This window comes from Lutra lutra, chromosome 6 (genome assembly GCF_902655055.1).
Source record: "Lutra lutra chromosome 6, mLutLut1.2, whole genome shotgun sequence".
Classification (NCBI taxonomy): Eukaryota; Metazoa; Chordata; class Mammalia; order Carnivora; family Mustelidae; genus Lutra; species Lutra lutra.
This window is the reverse complement of record NC_062283.1, coordinates 48,693,394-48,716,968: the sequence shown is the minus strand read 5'-3', so window position 1 is coordinate 48,716,968 and position 23,575 is coordinate 48,693,394. Positions and strand designations below refer to the sequence as shown.

Genomic DNA, 23,575 nt, shown 5'->3' with positions numbered 1-23,575 from the left:
TCTCTCTTCCTGCCTCTCTGCCTGCTTGTGATCTCTGTCAAATAAATAAATAAGGTCTTATTTATTTATTTGACAGAGATCACAAGCAGGCAGAGAGAGTGGGGGAAGCAGGCTTCTCGATGAGCAGAGAGCCCGATGCGGGGCTTGATCCCAGGACCCTGGGATCATGACCTGAGCCAAAGGCAGAGGCTTTAACCCACTGAGCCACCCAGGCGCCCTGCTCCAGCTCCTTTAAAGCCCTGTAATCCCATTATGCCACCTGATAGTTACCCTTGTTGCTGGCGCCCCCACCTTCTGCCCTCATCCACTGGTGACTGTAGCACGCTGGCATGGTCTCTTGCACTAGCACTACTCTTGTTACTGTTCCTGGCCTCTGCAATATTCATGTTAATAATTCATCCATTTCCTGGTCTTATAATTCCTTTGTCTGCTCAGTATCCACAATCATTTTTCTGTCCTGTTGTTGCCAACCCTAGACCCTAAGTTTTAGATTTCTATTATTTCACCTACTTCTGAAGTCTCTTTTAAGTGTCTTCCTTGCTTCTCTATATAGTCTGTTCACTGTACAACAGCCAGAGTTCTCTTTATCAGATCATGTCAGTTTTCTGACATACCCTCTATTGAGTTTCCATCATATCTAGACTAAAATCCAAACTCATAACTATGACCTATAATGCCATGTACACTTAAGATTCTAACTTCTTCTCTGTTCTGGCCCGCTCAGATGTTCCAGCCACTGGACCTTCTTGCTATCTCTTGAGCAGATCATGTTCGTTCCTTCCCAAGGTCTTAGCTTTTGTTTCCTTTACCTGGATCTCATTTGACTAGAATCCTACTTAAAATATACATCTTAGTGCAATGCCATCTCCTCAGAGAGGCTTCACTGGCTACCTAAATTAAAGCATTCCTCTCCTTTTTATCCTTAATCACATAACTCTATTTCCAGGGCTTTTGAAATTATTTATGTCTGTGTTCACTGTCTGTCTTTTCGCATTAGAATGTAAGATCCGTGCACTGCTGGTTTCCCAAAGCTATACACAGAGTAGCGTTCGGTTGATATTTAGTGATTGAGTGCGTAAAAAGTATTTAAGGAATTTTGCCAAAGAAAGCTGAAGTTGAACTGAGTCTTAACAAATGGCTTGGCTTTGACTAGATGGCCTGGGGAGGAGAAGGCAGGGTCAATGGAGTGACAAAAGTGAGAAGGTACAAAACATGACTATGTGATCATGGAATAATCTAGCTGACTGGAGCAAAGGCTTTATATTGGTATGGTAGCATACTGGCCTTTTTTACCCCTCACAGTGCTTCCATGGCACTTGATTTATGCCTTTGTTAGAGCTTCCATTATAATTGATTTATGAGAGTTAACTTGTATAGTAGTGACTGTTTCCTTTTATTTCACTTAAGTGAATTAAAGGGGAAAATTACGGGGCGCCTGGGTGGCTCAGTGGATTAAGGCCTCTGCCTTCGGCTCGGGTCATGGTCCCAGGGTCCTGGGATCGAGCCCCACATCGGTCTCTCTGCTCAGCAGGGAGCCTGCTTCCTCCTTTCTCTCTCTCTGCCTGCCTCTCTACTTGTGATCTCTATCTGTCAAATAAAATAAAATCTTTAAAAAAAAAGGGAGGGGGAATTACATGCTACTCTTCTTATTTCCCAAACCACCCAATACCTGTTTGTTCTGTTATGTATAATTGCAAAGTAGTTAGTTACAGACATTGACAGAACCTTGCCTGTTCCTACTAAGGATGTTAAATTTCAGTGGTGTTTTTGGATTGGAAAAAGTTTAAGTAAAATAATTCAGTAATAGTATGAAGGAACAAGAAGGAAGACATGAAAACAGTAGTCCTGCCAAGGCAGGATAGAGGCCTGACTGGACTAGGTTGGGGATGGAAGAATTTCAAAGTTGTTAATATGAGAGGTTGAAGAAACTGAATGTCCTCTACGGGGAGCAGCAAAGATAAACAAAGTGAGACCTGCTCCCACTTTGGCAAAGTTGAACTTGCCAAGAATTACATGAGGGGGTGAGAATTTAAGTCTTGGAAGAAGGATATTGAGAAAGTAAAGAGAATGCAGCTGAAACCATAAATGGAAAAGTTGATTTACTATTGATTTTTTGCTATTGATTTCTTTAATACATTTTTTTTGAACTTACCTTTTGAGAACGATTTCTCTTAATTTTGTGTTCTACTTTGTATTTAGATTATTGTAAAATTTCATCTGTGATTCAGCAGTTGTGTTTTCGCACATTTATCCCAGGGAAATGAAATTTCATATTCATACAAAAACCTATACATTCATTAATTTGGAATAGCCCTAAGCTCGAAGCAACCCAGCTCCTTTAACAAGTGAATAGCTAAGCAATTTGTGGTACATCCCTACCATGGAATATTATCCAGCAATAAAAAAGGAATGAATGCTCGATACTTGCAACAACTTAGATGAATTTTGTGGGAATTATGCTGAGTAAAAAAGCCAAAATATTATATACTATATAATTCTGTTTATATTAAGAGGCTTGAAATGACAAAATTATAGAGATGAAGAACAGATTAGTGGTTGCCAAGTGTTAGGGACTAGTAGGGGCCAAGGTCTCTAAGACTAGTGCATTGTATCAATGTCAGTTTCTTGGTTGTGATAATAGTTTTGCTAGATACTACCTCTGGGGGAAACTGGGTTTCCAGTTTCCCCCAGAAACTGCCTTTTACATCTTTGTATTACTTTCTTATAACTGCAAGTGAATCTAGTTATCTCAAGAAGTTTAATTAAAATTAAAAATAAATAGATGAAATACATTTTAATAATACATTTTATTCAACCCAGTATATCCCAGTTATTGTCATCTCAGCATGTAATCAGTATAAAAATATTAAGAGAACAGTTAGTCTGTAATTACAGTAAATAATACTTATTGTTTTTGTTTTTACTCTAATAAGAATGAATTTATAATTTGCAAATTAGATTGGATTTGTAACAGATATTGTGAGAGACCTGGTAAATCTTCCACCTAACAAAAAACTCTTGTCTTGTAGCTTTCTACCAGATCCTTCCCACCTTGCATGCGTCAGTTACATAAAGCCTTGCGGGAAAATCACCATCTTCGTCATGGAGGCCGGATGCAGTATGGCCTCTTCCTGAAGGGCATTGGTTTAACACTGGAACAGGCATTGCAGTTCTGGAAGCAAGAATTTGTCCGAGGAAAGATGGACCCAGACAAGGTAATTTTAAAAAATCAGAGCGGTAACTGAAATTTTAATTTGGTTTGAAAACTAAAAGTCTCTTATCTATTTTTAAAATAACTCTGAGATGTAGTTGAAAATTCTGAAAGATAAATGTGTCTACAATTTCATTCAGGTAAAAAGAAACTCCTGTATTAATCTAATAGATGCTAAACAAAAGATTGAGAAAGTTTAATTCGAAGGGTAAGAATGAAACATCAATGTAAGATGTCTAATAATGCTTTAAGAAGGGTGTGATTCATTGTAGGTATACAGCCAGGTGTCATTATAACACTGAAACTGGGTTCTGAGTTTTATTTCTGTAGGAAGGTAGTATGTGTGGATATAACATGCTTTCATAAATAGTGTTATTTTCAGGCCGAGGAGATATTGAGAACAAATAAAACAATTTTAGCTCTTTTGTATTGTGTTATACAGATTCTGTCATTGAGCATTTTTAGATAGACATTTATCACTAGAAACCTGAGAGCTGTTTTTTAGTCTATGCATAGTATTTAGGTTTCCATTCCTATTCCTTATTTCTCCATAGTGGTACTAGCTAATAACATTTTATTTTGGAAATTTTTTTTTTTGTACCTTCTGTGCCATGAGTCAAGTTTTTAAATGCTTATTTCTTGGTTTGCTTCTTCCTAGAAAAGATAAATTATAGAACAAAGAGTATTTACCAACTAAATTTTATAATGATACTTAATTATGTCTTCTATTAGTTTGCTAGAGCTGCTATAACAAAATACCACAGACCGAGTGCCTTAAATAACAGGAACTTATTTTTTCACAGTTCTGAAAACTGGAAGTCTCAGATCAAGATGTTGGCAGATTTGGTTTCTCCTTAAGCCTTTTTCCTTGGCTTCCAGCTAGCTAGCTCTCTTCTTGGTCTGTCCTCTTGTGGCCCTTTCTCTATGTGTTCACTTCTCTGATATTTCTTCCTCTTTTTATAAGGACACCAGTCGTATTGGGTTAGAGTACCACCCTTACAACCTTATGTAGCCTTAATTACCTCATTTTTTTTTTTAAAGTTCTTATTTAACTTTAAGTTGACATACAGTGTAATATTCGTCTCAGGTGTACAATATAATGACTCAACACTTCGTACATCACCTGGTGCTCGTCACAAGCGTACTTCCGTAATCCCCATCACCTGTGTCACCCATCACCTCCCCCCCACCTCCCCTCTGGTAACCATTTGTTCTCCGCAGTTAAAAATCTGCTTTTTGGTTTGCCTCTCTCTCTTAATTACCTTTTCCAGTGCTCTGTCTCCAAATATAGTCACATGAGTTGTTAGGGCTTCACATGACTCTAAGGAGGATACAGTTCAGTTTATAACACAATCCAGCTTTATATTTTTTAACAAGTTCAGATTCTTCTAATATATTACAGGAAACTCAATTTTTACAGGTTTGTGTTTTTTTTTTAAGATTTTATTTTATTTTTTGACAGATTGAGTGAGAGAGGGAACACGGACAGGGGGAGTGGGAGAGGGAGAAGCAGGCTCGGTGGGGAGAATCTTAAATTTATCATTTAATAGTTTTCTTTAAACAATTTTGAATAATATTCCTTAGACCTCTATTATATTGTTCTTTTATTTTTAAGGTAATATTTTGATTATGGAAAATGTGAAAAATACAGAAAAATTTACTTGCCAATTCCCCACTCAGAACTAATTATTTGTCACTGTTTAGCCTTTCTTTCTAGTGTAGATAGCTAGCCAGATCAATGTGGTCGCCCCCATTTTAAAAGTCAGTATTTTATTATGTTAATTTCCCCAGGTTTACAGTAACTTTTGAAAATACTTGATTAGTTGCATGATAACATATTCCTTGAAAGTATTACAATTTGTTTAATCATTCCCCTATTACTGAGCATTTCATTGCGTCTGTCTGACTCTGTCATAATTGTTATTGCAACCAATATCCTGAGCACATAAATCTTTGATTATAGTTCTGATTATGTCCTCTGTATATATATTCACCAGGGAGTGAATTTACCTGGGAAAACCTATACATAGCTTTAAAGTTTTGATGTAACACTAAAAGGACTGTTTGAAAAGGTTTTAAAATTAGACTCTCATCAAGCTTTATGACGGTCTTGCTCTCTCACCGGTATCATTATATACTATTATTTTAAAATAATTTTTGATCTTTTTATTAGGAATTTGGTGTACTAAATAGGCAGATGTATTAGAGAGACAGAATCAAGAGAGAAAGAGAGGGAGAGAGGGCCGGAAGAAAATATATTTATTATATCCACTGGCTCATGTGATTTGGGAAGCTGACATGTCCCCAGATCTGTGGTCAGCCTCCTGCAGACAACAGAGAGCTGACAGTGCAATTGCAGTTGGAAGACTGGCCCTTGACACCTAGGCAGAACCAGTGTTTTAGTTTGAGTCTGAAAGCAGGAAAAACCCATGTCCCAGCTCAAAACTGTCAGGCGGGAGGAAATTCTTAGTCAAACGAGGGTATGTCAACCTTTTTGTTTTATTCAGGCCTTCAAAGGATTGGATGAGAACCACTGACTTTGGGGAGGGCAGTCTGCTTTTACTCTGTGTACCATTTACTAATCTAATCTGGAAGCACCCTGACAGACACACCCAGGATAATGTTTGACCAAATGTTTGGGCACCCTGTGGTCCCATCAAATTGATACCTAAAAGTAACTGTCTCAGTAGCTAAATATTTATGAACTGTGGAGAAAGTTAGGCCATAGTTTTGGAGTGGAAAGAGAAAAGTTAAGCTAGCATTTTAGCTTGGTCTGTGCAGTGAACTAAGAGGGGAAGAGGAAAGTGAGAGAAGGGGAAACTTCTCTGAGTGCTAGATGCCTGTTCACTGAGCACCTTTTTTAATGTGTATCTGGAATGGCCTGTGTATCAGTGTCCTGAGTATTTAATTGTTTTTAAACCTGTGTGTTTGAAAAAAAAATTTAAATGGGCTTTTTTATTTTGTAATGTTAAAATAGTTTCCTCAAAAATTATTGTAAAAGAAAATCAATAATTTTTACCTTTCTGTATTATATATTGTAGTCTGTATTTTCATTAGCTTATTATTGAATACAGCAAATATATTATTTTGACTGAAGAGTTTAAGTTACACTTATAATTAACTGTGTCTGTCTAGTGTACTGTTAGAGTCTGTATTTGTAATTTTTAAAAAGATTTTATTAATTTGAAAGAATGAGCAAGTGAGAGAGAGAGAGACAGCATGCGCAAGCTGGGGGAGTGAAAGAGGGAGAAGCAGACTCCCCACTGAGCAGGGAGCCTGATGCAGGGCTAGATCCCTGGACACTGAGATCATGCCCTGCACCAAAGTTGCGCTTAACTGATGGAGCCACCAGGTGCCCCTAGAGTCTGTATTTGTAAATAAATACATGTTCTTCTCAATTATATCTTCTCTTACATATTTTTGCAGTGAAATGTCATTTAGTATTCCTTAGTTTATTAAAATGTTCTCTTCAGTTTAATTACTGTTCCCATTTATTGACACATATAATTATTAAAAATTTTAGGGGTGCCTGGGTGGCTCAGTGGGTTAATAAGCCTATGCCTTCAGCTCAGGTCATGATCTCCAGGTCCTGGGATCCAGCCCACATCGAGCTCTCTGCTCAGCAGGGAGCCTGCATCCCCCGTCCCCCCTGCCGCCCCCCGCCTGTCTCTCTGCCTACTTGTGATTGTTCTCTCTGTCAAATAAATAAATAAAATCTTTAAAAAATTTTTAAATACTCCTTTTAAGAATTATAGAAAATTGGTGGCTTACAGTACTGTTTACAGGGAATGATTTTGGATGAAGTGTGTTCGTCATTTTTTGTAGTGCTCCAATGAAAGGACTTTGTGTTAAACCTAGGAATGATTTGGAACAATCACGTCTGTTGAATAGATTATTTCCTGACAATGCAAGAAATGTGTGGTGGTGATGTAGTCCATTTCAGTTGAAATTCTTCTGTGCTATTGCTTTCCAAATGACCACATGTCTGATTTCTTTCTCTTTATGCATATGTCCTTATTGTACCTTATTTGAGATACATTGCTTCCGGCATCTGAGCAAAAATTATGGGTACTTAGCCATTACTTTTGAAGCAGCAGAGAAACTAGTTGTGCCTCCAGCAGGTTGGAACTGCAACATTGTTGCCACTGCCAGCTACCCTAATTGCACTGCCTAGACCTATGTATTTCTTCTTCCTAACTCCTTTCTAAAAATTAAGTTGTTCTGTTCTTAGACAGTTGACTGCCTAATTAGTGTCTGTTTCTTTCTCTCATCTTCCCTTGCTTGTGTTTGTTGCAGATATTCGTTTAGTTGTTGTTGTTCAATACTCTGAATACTTTTCTATCTAACCTTATGCTTCATGTTGGAGGAGAATTTGAGGGTAAAATGACTTAAATCTGTATGTAGTAGTTTTTGTAACTGTCATCAAGAGTGTAAGTATTAAAGTAGCATGTCTCTAGATATCTTTTATTCAGGTTTAGCAATTTTTGTATTATAGTCTACAATTCTTATTTTCTCTTATAAACATTTTTGAATAGTAGTGATGTGATTGTGGAAGCAACTTAAGGTTCTGATGCTCACTGTTAGTTCTTTTTTAATAGGAAATCAGTGTCTTGAGTCAGTGCCTCTATGTCTAGAAAAGGTAGCCATCTGACTGTAAAATGTTTATTCACAGGTATTAGTTTAGATTGGTTATTTCCTTGTTCTTTTAAAACTTTTTTCAGACTGATGCAGTCTCTAGTAACAACAACAACAACAACAACAACAACACAGAGATGCCGCCTTATATGGCTGCCAGTTCCTTGGTCCTACCAGATTATGCGCTTACAATTTGGGGCCCTTAGCACTACTTCATATTTACTGTTTATTTGTTCGTTTATTATCTATATCCTACGGTTAGAACAAAGACTCTATAAAGGCAGGTATCTTGTCTGTCTTGTTCACTGTTGCAGGTCCAATCACCTTGAACAGTGCCTGACTTATAGTAGACACTCAGTAAATGTTTACTGAATGAACTGAAGAATAAGTCTCCATACGAATAAATACATAGAAAATTACAAAATTTCATCTGTTTTCCCCAGATTCCTTCACATAACTCAGAGCACTGTGCTGTATGATTATTTATTCATGTGCTATTGTTCTATTTACAGTGGACTTGAAGCTGAATTAAACCAAGAATTTTAGTGGAACCTGAAATTTATAGTAGAAATTTAAAATAACATTTATTTTATGAATCAGAAGAGATGTCTCATCATGGGATTGCGTAAGTGGGCCATGGTTTAAAAACGGTTGAAAACTCTTAAAGGTTATCATAGCAAAATATAGGGCTTCTAGTTTATTGTCTTATACTTAGTTTTTATTCAGCAATTTCAGTTTCCATTTTTTTCCTGCTGTCTTAGGAATAGAATACCAGTATTGATCTATCTTCCTTGAACTTTGTACATACCATCTTTAGAACTGTTATCAAATTGTAATATCTTAGTTTACATGTGTGTCTTATGACTAGATTTTGAGCTACTTGAATGCAGAGACTATGACTTTTCCACTTTGCATCTCAGGGGCTTAGCAGAAGACCTGGAAGCTGTTAGATGTTTGGTGAATACATGGTAAATTCTGCCAGTTTTGAAAAGTGGCTTTCAGTGTAAATCTTTTTTGTTTCTTTTTAGATAGAGGTGTATTTCTTATAAGTTATGAAACATTAACAGTTATCTTAATAGCTAACCAAATTTGTTGTCTTACATGTATTTTTCGAAATCAAAATTATAGATTGGAGGAATAATATAACTGCAAAGGAAGTGGTAACCAGTTATCACTGTTATTTAATGTCCAGAAATATAGTTTCAGTTAGATATTTAAATAATAATAGTAGTCAAACTCTGATTCTCATTAAAAGTACAAAGAAATGTGCATGTGTGGTTATACATACATACATACATACTTATTCCATTTACATTCCATTCATTGATTATTCAACAGATTTTTATTTAGTCACCATGGCAAGTGTTGTTCTGGAGATACTGCAATAAAAGTCACGGCCCTTGTTTCTGAAGATTTTACAGACTCCTGGAAAAAACATAAATGCAAATATTCAAATTCAGTATGATAATCACTATGGTAGAGATGGTCATAGGATCTGTAGTAGAACAGAGCAGGGGGGCTGACAGAAAGAATAGTTACTGTGTGATTGAGTGGGGATGTCATATTTGACAGGTAAAGTAAGAGAGAAAGAAGGAAGTTCCATGTTGGGGGGACTGAGTTTCAAGGGACCCTTAGATAAAAGAGTGTGGCCTCTCCTATAGGTGGTGGAACCTGAACTGTAAAAATGTAATTGTGGCTAGAGATGACTCTGTAGCTACAGGCTTTTATTTTAATACAGTTACTAAAGTTAGTTGGATTCGTAGGCCAGTAGAAGTGGTCTTGCTAGATAGGTAACTGCTAACTGGGATCAGGTCATCTGTGTAAGGTCAACTGATGATTTTAGTTTAGTTAGATGTATATAACTTCATAACTTTGAATATATACTAAAATTGTATAATGAATATGAGATGTTATGAAGATTTACTGAGAAATATAAAATAGTACGAACAAAGTTTCCTCTTGCATTTCCACTTGGTTCAAATGAATTTGGCTTCTTTAAATAGGGATATCTGATTATATGGGCCAGCGTTAATTTTTTAAATATGCTTTTGCTTTAGGATTTTCGTCTGCTTTGGTAACAAGGTGAGTTGAGTGGTAGAAGCAACTAGAAAACAATTACAAAACATAGTGGTGAAAAGGGAAGTATTGCTGGAAGGAAGTTATTAGAGTGGATCGTGTTAGAGAAGGTTTCTTGAACATCAGTCTTGGATTAGGATTTGAAGGAAGTGAATGACATGGATGAATATAGAGGTAGGGAAGAAAAAGAATGTACAATGAACAAGAAATGAAAGAAAGGTAGGCAAAACATTGTTCATGTTCCTCTTATTTGTTTTTCATTATTTGATAATTATTCCATTATTTACTGTTTGTTCGCTGAGGACTTTTTAAATTTTGTTTTGTTTTAGGGGGAGTTTTTTGGTCAGCTAATTTGGGAGTTATTGAGATTTTGGTTGTTATCATTTTTAAATTGCTGCTTTCAGGCTTATTTTTGGAGACTTTTTGTCAGTATATTTGAATACCATTTTTATTTGGGTGCCTATTGAACTAGCAGAGAAGAGATTTTTGTATTAAAACATCAACCATTCCCAAGAGAATATTTTGTGGTTATGAATGATCGTGTGAACTAATTGCTTTAGGGTATACCTGACTCCCAAAATGCTCATTTCATAGGGTAGGGTTTTTATTCCTGGATTTAATTGTATTGAGTATGAATATTTATGATATATTAAAAATTTTAAAATAAAGACTTTTTATGAATATAGTTAATACATGATGTTAATTTAGTTTCAGGTATACAGCATAGAGGTTTAACAACCCTATACTTATGCTGTGCTCACTGCAAGTGCCATCTGTTACCATGCAACACTATTATAATATCACTGACTATATTCCTTATGCTGTACTTTTATCCCCATGAATTATTCATTTCTTAACTGGAAATCTGTGTCTCCCACTCCCATTCACCCATTTTACCCATTCACTGACTGCCCTGTCTTCTGGCAAGCACCAATTTGTTTTCCATATTTATAGGTCTGAGTCCGCTTTTTTATTTGTTTGTTTCATTTGTTTTGTTTTTAAATTCCACATAAAAGTCCAGTCATACAGAATTTGTCTTCTGTATGTCAGATTTATTTCACTTAGCATAATAACCTCCAGTCTATCTATGCTGTTGCAGATGGCAAGATCTCATCCTTTATTGTGACTGAGTAATATTCCATTGTAGAAGTATACACCACTTCTTCTTCTTCTTCTTCTTTTTTAAATAGGGTAAAAGTTTATTTATCCCTTAGAAAAGAGTCTGTAGGTGAGCAGTTCAGAACTGTTACGGCAGAACTGTGATTATCAATGTTTAAGGCTTTTCTTTTTATCTTGCTGCTCTTCTATCTTCAACATATGGTCTCTTTTTTTCTTTTTTTATTATGTTCAGTTAGCCACTGTATAGTACATAGTTTTTGATGTAGTGTTCATTGATTCATTAGTTAAGTATAACACCCAGTGCTCATCACAGCACATGGCCTTTAATACCCTTTACCCTGTTATCCCCTTCCCCCACTCTCCTTCCCTCTAAAGCTCTCACGTTGTTTCCCGGGGTCCGTAGTCTCTCATGGTTCATCTCCTTCTCTGATTTCTCCCCCCTATGGGTTTCCCCCCTTTCCCTACGGTCCTCCATGCTATTTCTTATGTTCCACATGTTAGTGAAACCATATGATAATTGTCTTTCTCTGCTTGATTTACTTTACTTAATATAATCCCCTCCAGTTCCATCCATGTCAATGCAAATGGTGGGCATTTATCATTTCTGATGGCTAAATAATATTCCATTGTATATATGAACCACATCTTCTTTATCCATTCATCTGTTGAAGGGTATCTTGTCTCCTTCCACAGTTTGGCTATTGTGGACATTGCTGCTATGAACATTAGAGTGTGTGTGCCCCTTCTTTTTACTACATCTGTATCTTTGGGGTTAATACCTAATAGTGCAATTGCTAGGTTGTAGGTTAGCTCTATTCTTGACATCTTGAGGAACCTCCATACTGTTTTCCAGAGTGACTGTACCAGATTGCATTCCCACCAACAGTGTAGGAGGGTTCCCCTTTCTCCGCATCCTGGCCAATATATACCACTCCTTTATCCATTCACTTATCATGGACACTTGGGCTGCTACCATATCTTGGCTATTTTATCTTATCTTAAGAGAAAGAGTGAGCAGGGAGGGCGGTTAGAGGGAGATGGAGAGAGAAAGAATCCCAAGCAGACTCCCAGCCAAGTGTGGAGCCCAGTGTGAGGCTCAGTCCCACAACCCCAAGATCATGACCTGAGCTGAAATCAAGAGTCAGACGCTGAACCAACTGAATCACCTCTGTGCCCCAATCTTGGCTGTTCTAAATAAAAACTTCAATCAACATAGGGATGCACACACATTTTTTTTTTTTTAATTAGTGTTTGTATCTTCTTTGGATCGATACCCAGTAGTGGAATAACTGGATCATATGCTAATTCTATTTTTAACTTTTTGAGGAATCTCCATACTATTTTCCACAGTGGCTGCACCAATTTACATTTCCACCAGCAGTGCCTGAGGGGTCCTTTTTCTTCACATTTTTGCTAACACATGTTATTTCTTGTCTTTTTGATACTGGCCGTTCTTACAGGTATAAGGTGATATCTCATTGTTTTCATTTGCACTTTTCTCATGACTAGTGATGTTGAACATTGTTTCATGTATCTGTTGTCCATCAGTATAGAAAAATGTCAATTAAGGTTCTCTGTCCTATATTTAATTGGATTACTTGTTTTGGGGGGTGTTGAGTTGTATAAGTTCTTTATGTATTTTGGATATTAACCCCTTATTGGCTATGTCATTTGCAAATATCTTCTCCCATTCATTTGGTTGACTTTTTGTTTTGTTGATGGTTTCCTTTGCTTTGCAAAAGCTTTTTATTTTAATGTAGTTCTAGTAGTTTATATTTGCTTTTTTTCCCTTGCCTTAGGGGACATATGTAGAAAAATGTTGCCAAGGCCAATATAAAAAAAATTCCTGCCCATATTCTCATAGGATTTTTATGATTTCAGGTCTCACATTTAGATCTTTAGTCCATCTTAAGTTAACTTTTGTGTATGGTGTAAGAAAGTGGTTCAGTTTCATTCTTTTGCATGTAGCTGTCCAGTTTTCCCCACACCATTGCAGAGACTGTCTTTTCCCAATTGTATATTCTTGTCTCCTTTGTCTTAGATTAATTAACCATATAAACATGGGTTTATTTCTGTTCTCTATTTTGTTCCACTGATCTGTGTATCTGTTTTTGTGCCAGTGCCATATTGTTTTGATTAGTACACCTCCTTAGTATATTCTAAAAATCTAAAATTATGACACCTCCATTTTTGTTGTTTTCCTCAAGATTACTTTGATGGCTTGAGGTCTTTTGTGGTTCCATACAAATTTTAGGATTATTTGTGCCAGTTCTGTGCAAAAAGCTGTTGTTATTTTGATAGGGATTTCATTGAATCTGTAGGTTGCTTTGGATAGTATGCATTTTTTAATATTAGTTCTTCTAATTGAATGGAATTGCATGAAATTATCTTTACCTTTGTGTCATTTTCAATTTCTTTTATCATTGTTTTATAGTTTTCAGATACAGATCTTTCCCCACCTTGGTTATATTTAATCCTGTTTGGTATAATTTTAAATGGGGTTGTTTTCTGAATTTCTCTTTTTTGCTATTTGGTTATTAGTGTATAGAAATGCAACTGGTTTCTCTGTATTAATTTTGTATCCTGCAACTTTACTGTATTCAGTTATTTCTTCCAGTGGTTTTTTGGTGGTGTGTTTAGGGTTTTCTATGAATAGCATCATGTCATCTGCAAATAGTGACAGTTTCATTTCTTCCTTTAGGAAGGCATCTTCCATCTATATGGATGCCTCTTTTTCTTTTTCCCTGTCTGATTGCTGTGGCTACAACTTCCAGTACTATGTTGTCTTATTTCTGATCCTAGAGGAAAAGCTCTCAGTTTTTCACCCTTGAGTATGTTGTTAGTTCTGTGTTCCATATATGACTTTTATTATGTTGAGGTTTTCCCTCCAAATCCACTGTGTTGAGATTTTTTTTTTTTATCATGAATGGATGTTGAATTTAGTCAAATGCTTTTTCTGCATTTATTTAGATAACCACATGATTTTTATTTTTCATTAATGAAGTGTATCACATTGTTTGATTTGCAAATGTTGAGTCTTTTTTGCATCACCCCTGTACATCCCACTTGATTGTGGTGAATGAGCATTTTAATGTATTATTAGATACAGCTTGCTAATATTTTGAGGATATTTGCATCTATGTTTATCAGAGATATCAGCCTGTAGGTTTCTTTTCTTTTAATGGTGTGTTTGGTTTTGGTATCAGGGTAATGCTGGCCCTTCCTTGCTCCTTTTTTTTTTTTTTTTTTTTTTTTATTAGTTTGAGAATAGGTATTAACTCTTCTTTAAATTTTTGATAGAATTCACCTTTGAATCCATCTCTTTCTGGACTTTTAGTTTTTTGAGTATTGATTCAATTTTATTACTAGTAATTGGTCTGTTCATATTTTTTATTGCTTTCTGATTCAGTTTTGGAAGAATGTCTGTTTATAAGAATTTATTTCTTCTAGGTTGTCCAATTTTTTGGCGTATAATTTTTTATAGTAGTCTCTTATAATCCTTTATATTTCTGTGCTGTTGGTTGTTATTTCTCCTCTTTTATTTGTGATTATATTTACTTGGGTCCTCTCTGTTTTACTCCTTCCCTCCTGTCCTCCTTCCTTCCTTTCCCTTTTTTTGATGTTTGGCTTAAGGTTTATCAATTCTGTTTTTCTTTTCAAAGAATTAACCCTTGGTTTCATTGATCTTTTCCTGTGTGGTTTTTCTTCTTTTTTTTCTTTTTTAAGTCTCTGTGCCATTTATTTATGCTCAGATCTTTATTATTTCCTTCCTTCTAACCTTGGACTTTTTCTTTCTTTAGTTCTTTTAGGTATAAGATTGTTTATTTGAACTTTTTCTTGTTTCTTGAAATAGGCTTGTGTAGTTGTGTATTTTCCTCTGAGAACTGCTGTAGCTGCATATCAAAGATTTTGGACCATTGTATTTTATTTTCAGTTTTCTCCATGTATTTTTTTATTTCTACTTTGATTTCTTTGTTGACCCAGTAGTTGTTTAGTATCATGTTTAGCTCCATGTGTTTGTGTCTATTCCAGTTTTTTTCTTGTGATTGATTCTCTACATTCTAGTGAGCATCTTTATGATCATTACTTTAAGCTATTTATCAGGCATATTCTGTTTTTCTTTCTTTCTTTCTTTCTTTCTTTCTTTCTTTCTTTCTTAGGCATATTCTGTTTCTTTCTTTTTTTTTTTTTGAGGTTTTGTTTTGTGCTTTGGGGGTAGCAGATTCCTCTGCCTCCCCATTTTGCTTTACTTTCTGTGTTTGTTTCTGTGATTTAGATGGAACAGTTACTTCTAAACTTGAAGAAATGATTTTGTGTGTGGTTTTTCTTTGTGTAGCCCATCTGTATGCCTCATGATTTTGGCTGGCTGGCTGGAGCTGTGGCTGGTATGGGCTAGGGGTCACGGGGCCACGCTGGTGAGAGAGCTAGAGCTGAAGTAGGTCTAGGCTGGGGTGGTCCTACGGCTCTCTCTGCAGAGGATGCCCTGGCAAGACCAGCTGAAGTTGAAGGCTAAGGGGGGCTCCTGGGACTCTTTGTGTAGGGGGCACCCTGGCAGGACTATTGTAGCTGAAGGGGATACAAGATGGGGATCCTGAGGCTCTCTGTGTAGAAGGTGCCCTGGTAGGACAGCTAAAGCTAAAGTAGGTGTGGGCCAGTGTGGTCCTTCCTTGAGCTCTCCATGCAGAGGGTGCCCTGGCAGGATAGCTGAAGCTGAAGTGGGTATAAGTCTAGGTGTCCCATGGTGCTCAGCACAGGGGTCACCCTGGCAGGGTAGCTGGAGCTGAGGCTGGTATAGGTTGAGTTTTTTGTTTTTGTTTTTAAAGTAATCTCTCCATCTGAGATGGGGCTCAAACTCTCAACCCTGAGATCAAGAGTCACTTGCTGTACTTGCTCCAAGCCAGGTACCCCTGGGTTGGAAGTTCTGGGCATTCTGCACAGGGTGCACCTTGTCAGGGTAGCTAGAACTGAAGCAGGTGTTGGCTGGGAGATCCCAGAGTGCTCTACACTGGATGTACCTTGCAAGCTGTCGGAAGCTGATGTGATATGAGCCTGGTGTGTTCAGGGGTATCCCTGTGTACACTCCCTGGGACACGGTTGAATGGCTAGGGCTGGTGTGGGCGCAGGACTTACTGAGGTGGCGCATCAGTTAGGGTTCGTGGACTTTGCCCCCTTTCACAAAGTGAAGGGGGGAGCATAAACCAAGGCTTTTGCCAGCCCCTCTAAACCTGGAGAGAGTTCTAACTGCTGTTTGGCTGAGTTCGAGGGCTGGCCTTTTTGTATGCTAGTTGCCCTTAGAAACCATGGCTTTTCTTCTTTGCCCTTTTTTTCCTTGCCGGGGTGCCTCTGGGGCTGCTGTGGGCTAGGGACCTGGAGCCGGATGAGATGGCAAGCTGGCTATGGTGACTGGATCCTGCTCCATTGTGCCCTTTCAAGGTGGAGGGGAAATGTAAACCGTGGTGTCCCTTAGACCCAGAGACAGTTCCAGCAGCAGCCCCGCCCTTTGGCAGTGTTCTAGGGATGGCTCTTTTATATGCTAGTTGCTCTTTTAAACCAGGGCTTCTCCAACCCGACCCTTGTCCCCGGGGAGATGAATCTAATCCTGGTGCCTCAGTTCTGTCCCTCCCCACTGCAGCATTCATGTTGGAAATTCCCTTCATTATCGTGTATCTGTCTCTCTTGCTGTTCTTTCTTGCCATTCTCTCTTCTGTCGTGCAGAAGCTGTTCAGTCAGTCCCCGGTTCTTCTTCAGGAGTTAAGATTCTATGAAGAACTGTGGGTTTGGTGTGTCCATGGAGGAAGTGAGTTTAGGTTCTTCCTGTGTCACTCACTCTCTTGGACCTGGACTTCAAAAACAAAGCCTTTTCAGTTATCCTTGTTGTTGGGAGGGTGGTGAGGACATTTTAAAATTGCACTTAGGTTGTCAAACTGGATTCTTTGGATTTGTGAATGATTCTCCAAGAGGTATTTGAAGTTTTAAATGTCTTATTCCTTAAAAAATTTCTTAGATTCCTAAAATAAATGTACCTATGCTTTATGGAAGTAAAATAGATTTAATTAACTATAGTACAGTTTTATGCAAGTTTTTCTTAGTTGTAATTTTAATTTACATGCCGGACTACCTGAGAAAAAAGAGATAAAATTAATCAAACCTCTATTTAAAGCCTGAAAAAAACATACCCCTAAAACATTTTTTCACGTGGAACTTGAATATTAAATTGTATCAGCCACTAGCTTTAAGAATTAAACTGAACCAGGTAATTCTTCTAATAAATTCAAAGCAATGTGTCCTCTTAATCAGATTGCTTATAGTGTTGATCTGAATTACTTTGATCTGCCTCTGTTAGATATTATGCACAGTATATATCGTGTACATTTTATATTGTTGAAATTCCTGTCCCTGATGATCACATACTTAAGGTCTACTACAGGTGGGTAAAGGACATTTAGCACTGTTTAAAAAGCCAAAAATAAGCTTTTGTCCTAGAATACTGCCTCCATTATGACTTGAAACAGACTTATGTCATTAAAATTTGACCAGCACAGGATTAAATATTTGGGTGAGGGTCGTGGTGTGAGTATGAGTCGTATTTATTGCTGAGGTTTCTGTCTTTAAAACCTGTGGTTCTCCCAAGACTCATCCCAGCAGCATCAGCTTCTTCATCATCTGGGAATTTGTTAGAGATATACACACTCTGAATCAGACTCTGGGAGTGCGTCCCACAGTTGGTGATTTAACAAGATTTCCAGGAGAAATTGATACACACTAAAGATCAGGGACCAGTGTTTTAGATACTGTACTTACATAAATTGGTTATTAGCTTATCAAAATATAGACACTGAAAATCTTCAGCTCTTATTTGTTCTCCTCTGGGCAATTTGAGCTCAATATGTTGTCCTTTATCAGTAACCCACACATACATATTTGAATCCCTACTACATGGCAGGTACTAGTATATACTAAATGAATGAGTATGTACAGTAGTTTTTCATCTGTGTACTGCTTAATGAATTTCCAGTATCTCCAGTGTTGATCCCATGAACCCTTGAGGAAGCTGGGCTGGACCTGGGTTACTCAGAGCTAATTGACTTTAGTTGTGAGTAGTTTCTTCCATTTATTATAGAGTGCTTTACAAATATAATTTTCTATGTACTTAGTGACATGAAAAGGTTGGAAAGAACTAATTAGTATAGAGTAGAGATTTGGAGTCAGACTGAGTTCAGATTTGGTTCCATTGTAACAAACCTTTGGCAAATCATCTGATATGTGTCCTTATCTATGGAATGTAGATGGCAATTACATATATGTATGTAGATATACAGATATGTCTCTATACTTTATTGATTATGGTGAGGATGCAGTCAAGGTTTGGTATAGATTCTTACGTATAGTAAGTGTTAACTATTCTTATTCTAGCAGTTCCTGGGAAGGAGAGATTAGCTTGACATGGAGTAATCAGTAAAGGTGGAAATAAAGTTAGTGCTGACTTATTAAGAGGTTTCATGTCACCTGGAATGGAGAGGGAGGTGAAGGGGGAAGAAGGGAATTAGAGACCAAATTCCAACAGAGAGAGTTTGTTCTGGGAAATGTTCAAGGGATATCGACTAATGGAATGTATTTCAGGCTGTGTTTTTGGGAGCTCTTGGGTTCAAAGAGCAAAAGGTGTGCAAATTCAGAGGGAGATTGACTTGTCTGATTTGTGCCCCCCTTAGCAAGTATATTTATGTCTTCATCTACTTTCATATGTGGGAATTCTGTGTAATATTTCACTTAAATGGAGGATTTTGCTACTTAAAAATGTTTTAAATACTGTTCTAGTCTTTGTAGTATAGAATTTAGAAAAACAGTGGGGATGAGGAGAGAGAAAAAAAGAAAGATAAGTGCCAGAATGTAGTTGCTTTAAATGAACTTTGGTTTTGGTCAAGAGAAAGACATCATTAGTGAATTTTAAATGGGGAGGGGAATTATTTTTTAGAAGGTTTTTTGGAGAAAACATGCACACTTGAAACGGGGAGAGAGTAGGAATAGGATAAACAGTTGACCAGATTAGGTCTTACTGTGATAGTGATAAGAACAAAGTGGAAAAGGTGGATTTAAGAAATATTTTTGAGCAGTAATTTATAGAATAGAATGAGGAAAGAATGAAATTTAACTCAAGTGATCAGCCTAAGTAATTAGAAAGGTTAGAAGTTCCATTAACATAGGAGATAGGCAGGGAGCTGAATTGTCTGGGATTAGGAGGAGAAATTGATCAGGAGTTTGGTTTTAGGTGTAAATTTGAAATGATGTCCAAGTAGAAAGTCTTTTTGGTTGATTGGTTGGCTTGTTTGTTCCTGACTTCATTCTGTGATTATTTATTGAGTACTTATATTGTGAGAGGCACTATTCTGTGAGAAGAAACATGGACATATGGGTTTGAGAGTAACTGAAATAAAATGAAAGAAAAATCCTTTGAAGGTAAAAAAGCTGCTGAATGGAGAGTATAGAGAGAAACTTAGAGAGCAGAGGAATCAGCTGTGAGGGATGCACAGTTTGAAATGGAAATAAAAGAACCTCAAGTAAAAGCAGAATTTATCAGAAATACTAGAGTAAAAGGGAGAAAACAGTCTGGAGTTCCAGGCACTGAAAAAGAGGAGAATTTCACAAGTAAGGTGTACTTGATACTTTCAGCATGGATATTGTTTTTAGGAAGTCATTCTAGGAAAAGAACAGAAGACAAATTTCTTAGTCTCACTGACCATATATAGGAATGGAGGTGATGGAAATAGAGTATTTATTCTGGAAGTCTTGAGAAGTCAGGAAGAAAAGAAATAGAACATTAGCTATAGAGGACAACTAGGCCAAGCAAAGATTATTTTCACGCTCACTTGGGCAGAATCAGTGAAACTCTTGGAAATGGAGATGTGCCGGGTGTAGTTGAGGAAACAAGGCTCAAGGAAAAGGAAAGGTAATTTGTAAACATATAGTTGTAGTGTAAATCTCTCTTCCCATATGATGCTCCCTGAGAGTGGGACCATTTCTGCCTTTTTTACCACCAGACACTCAGCACTTGGCATAGCACCTTTTCAGGTCATAGATGTTCAATAAAATATGTTGAATGAATGAATGAATCACATAAGAGTTTAGTGAGGATCCCTATTTGTCTGAGACCTGAAGAATATATGAGAGATTTTAAGTTGGTAAAGATGTGTTTGAAGGAAGGAAGAAGAGCTGGGGAAGCTCATGCTGCCTGCCCAGCTTTTCAGTAAAGTAGGCAGGCAAATTATTTACCAGAAGGATCTGGTCCAGTTAAGGCTTATAGGAAGTTGAAAATATTGTAGGATAACACTTTCTGGAAAGATGTTAAGGAGTTCACCTAAAATAAATAAAACGACTGCTAAGCTAAGGAATGATTACAATTTGGTCATTTTCTGAGAGCCTAGCATATGCCAAGCACTGTAATTGATACTTTACATGCACTATCTCATGGAATCCTTAAAATAGTCCTAGGGAATAGGTATCATTTATGTCTCATTTATTAATGAGAATATTATGCTAGGCCATAAATTTGTAATTGGCTAAGTCAGCACTTTGTATTGCTTTCTTTAGCAATGTGTTTTGGCCTTAGAGCAGAAGCAGAGAGGGCAGAAGGTAAAATTTGTTCATTCAGGAACTGGCAAAATAGGCGTGCTGTTATTAAGTCCTTCCTATGTTCCTTACTTCATTCAATCTCACAACAACACTGCAAGGTAAATATTAACTTTGCTTTTATGGAGAGTTTAATGAGTTTTCCCCAGGTGGCAGAAGTGGTACATGATCAGACCCCAGTTAGAAACCAGGTCTGTTTTATTCCAAACCCTGTGCTTTCCTCAGTACTCTCAAGAACAGATAATGTTGTTTAGGTTGACATTGGTGTGACCGACCATACAAAGACTTGAGAGGACATAATTAAGAACAGAGGTTTTCAGTTTTGTTTAATCACCTGGTATTCAATCATATCATCAATTAAAATGGGGACAGTAGTAATGCCTGCTAAAGGGTTGCAAAGAATTAAGTACATACATGAAATACTGTGTAATCTGTAAAGTGTTAAACGAATATTAGTTAATAATAATTTAAAAACAATAATGTTATTCTATAATCATTCACATGTTTTCTCGGTGTGTTTATAAACCTTGTAGATTAAAACCTTAATAACAGTTTACTAATTGGTTATTTTAATTACAATAATTATATTTTTGGTTTCTCTTTCTTTTTTTCTTTCTTTTTTTGAAGATTTTATTTATTTTTTGACAGACAGAAATCACAAGTAGGCAGAGAGGCAGGCCGAGGGTGGAGGGGGAATCAGGCTCCCCACCAAGCAGAGAGCCTGATGCGGGGCTTGATCCCAGGACCCTGGGATCATGACGGGAGCCGAAGGCAGAGGCTTTAACCCACTGAGCCACCCAGGCACCTCTTGGTTTTTCTTTCAAAGCAAACTTAGTTTTGCTTGAATATTTGCATCAGTGATATCCTATGGAAGTAATTTGAATGGGATTAAAAAATGGTTTCTTGCAAAAGTAGTATAATCTCTCTGTTGTTCTTGGTACCAATTTTAAAGGTACCTTTAGCAGTTACCAAGTCACCTGGAGTATATTTTTTAAAGTCTTATTGTGCAAAATATCTGTTATAGTCTCTCTTCTAAACATTTTAATGTATGATAAAGATGTATGCATATTAAGGGATTATCTCTTATCTCCGTGCCTTCCATTGCATTTGGAATACAAATTTTAGATAACACAATATAAGAATTAATATTTAAACATTGAATTGAGCAGGTTGGACTCGATTTCATGAATTGTCAAGAGGCTAGCTAGTCAAATTTTCAATTAAATTATGTAGTGTGTTAAGTCTATTGTTAGAATAAAACAGATGTTATTATCCCTCCCTCCCAACACTATTCTGGAAAAAATTAACTTCAGTAAGTCTAATTGCTTTTGGTGTTCTACTCCAAATGCTTTTCAATTCTTAAATTATGAGAATGAGATAAAGAGTAGAAGACTTTAATCGTTGATTTATAACTGTTGTCTTATCAGTGATACCTATGGATTAGGTTGTATTAAAGTGACATTTTAAATAATTTTGTTGTTCATGTATGCATTGCTTTTCGGAGAGAATGACAATAAGAAAGTACCAGTTTAACCTCTCACAGAGTATGTCTTAATTACCATGTCTTGGTGGTAAATTGTCTCCAAATAAATTGGGTATGAACAAGTTTGAGAATGGGTCACACTTCTGATACTGAATGATTTATTTTTTCCCCTTTGCAAGATTTATTAAAGTTAGGAACTCTCAAGGGCGTGGTGTATGGAGAAGGCATATTCTTGGCTTTCTTAACCCTGTATGTCTCTATCATTGATCATGTTCCTATAAACCTTCCTTGATTTTTTTCTTGTTTTACTTTAAAAAAAAAAAATACTTGGCATCATCTTTCCAGTTAGTTTACTTCTGTATAAAGTAGGATTTCATTTCATTTAAAAAATAACCAAATAGCTATTTTGCACCTGTCAACTTGCATTTCTCTCTTTAGTAAGAGATTATAAGTTTCCATGGCCGTGCGCACTCTGAGAGTGATTATGCCTTAAAGGTGTGGTTATAGTTGTATTCAGCTCAGTCAGAAATGTAGGAACCTAATCAGGTAAGACACTGAAGAAAGTTTACTCAAGAGGAGGTGTAGATGGTTAATGTTTTGGGCTGGCAAAAATCCCAGTGAAGAAAGGCTTTTGAGTGAGAAATTAGGTTCAGTGAAAGATGAGGCATAGATACTCAGGTTAGAAAATTTGGACTTTGGGGATAATATTGATGAGGGACCCTAAGAAGTAGATTGCTTTTTGATATAGGGTCCTCAGAGTAAGCTTGTCATTTTCTTTGTACTATCTCAGATATGCCCAGGCTAACCTTTTTCTAGGTGGCTATGTTAAGAGTGTTTTTGATTCTTCCATTTGACAAATATTTATTGAGTATCTATTATGTCCCAGACACTCTTCTAGATACTAGAGATATAGCAATGAACAAAATAGACAAAATGTTGACACTATCTAGGGTTTATATAGGTGGGAGAGATAAAAAAGTAAGTATATTATATATTTTTGGTGAGAGATGCTATGGAGACAGTTTTACAAAGATAGGGAATGTAGTTTTGAATAGGGTAGTCAGGGAAACTTAAACAAAAGATGACATTTTAGCCACAGCTTGAGTTTGGTTGTGCATAAGAACTCTTGGCTTGGCGTTACTGTTATTTATCGTATCTTAGTAGAATTGGCATAAGCAAATGTCAGTATTTACCATTTTACAATGAAGAAAACTTGTGGCCAGGAAAACCATCAAATGTATCCAGAAAACCAGACACTGGATTTTAGAACCCTAGATACTGTGATTTGGATCTCTGAAAGTTGAACTGCGGTAAAGCCAGATTTAGCCCAAAAGTTAGTGGTTCAGGAGAGACCAGCAGGGACACTGGAGCACCTTTACAGGTTGAGTCTGACTCCCAGTCTGTAAGACTTGGGCAGACTTACTGGA

General features: G+C 36.8%; 1 protein-coding gene across 3 annotated transcripts in view; it reads left to right on the top strand.

The window, feature by feature from the left end:
• The window catches only part of PRIM2 (DNA primase subunit 2), a 333,098-nt gene that overhangs the window by 216,685 nt on the left and 92,838 nt on the right, over window positions 1-23,575 (top strand). For all 3 annotated transcript variants that reach the window (XM_047733345.1, XM_047733346.1, XM_047733343.1), the window contains exon 10: window positions 3,030-3,215. In XM_047733345.1, the coding sequence (XP_047589301.1) occupies window positions 3,030-3,215 (186 nt within the window). The remainder of the gene's footprint in view (window positions 1-3,029; window positions 3,216-23,575) is intronic.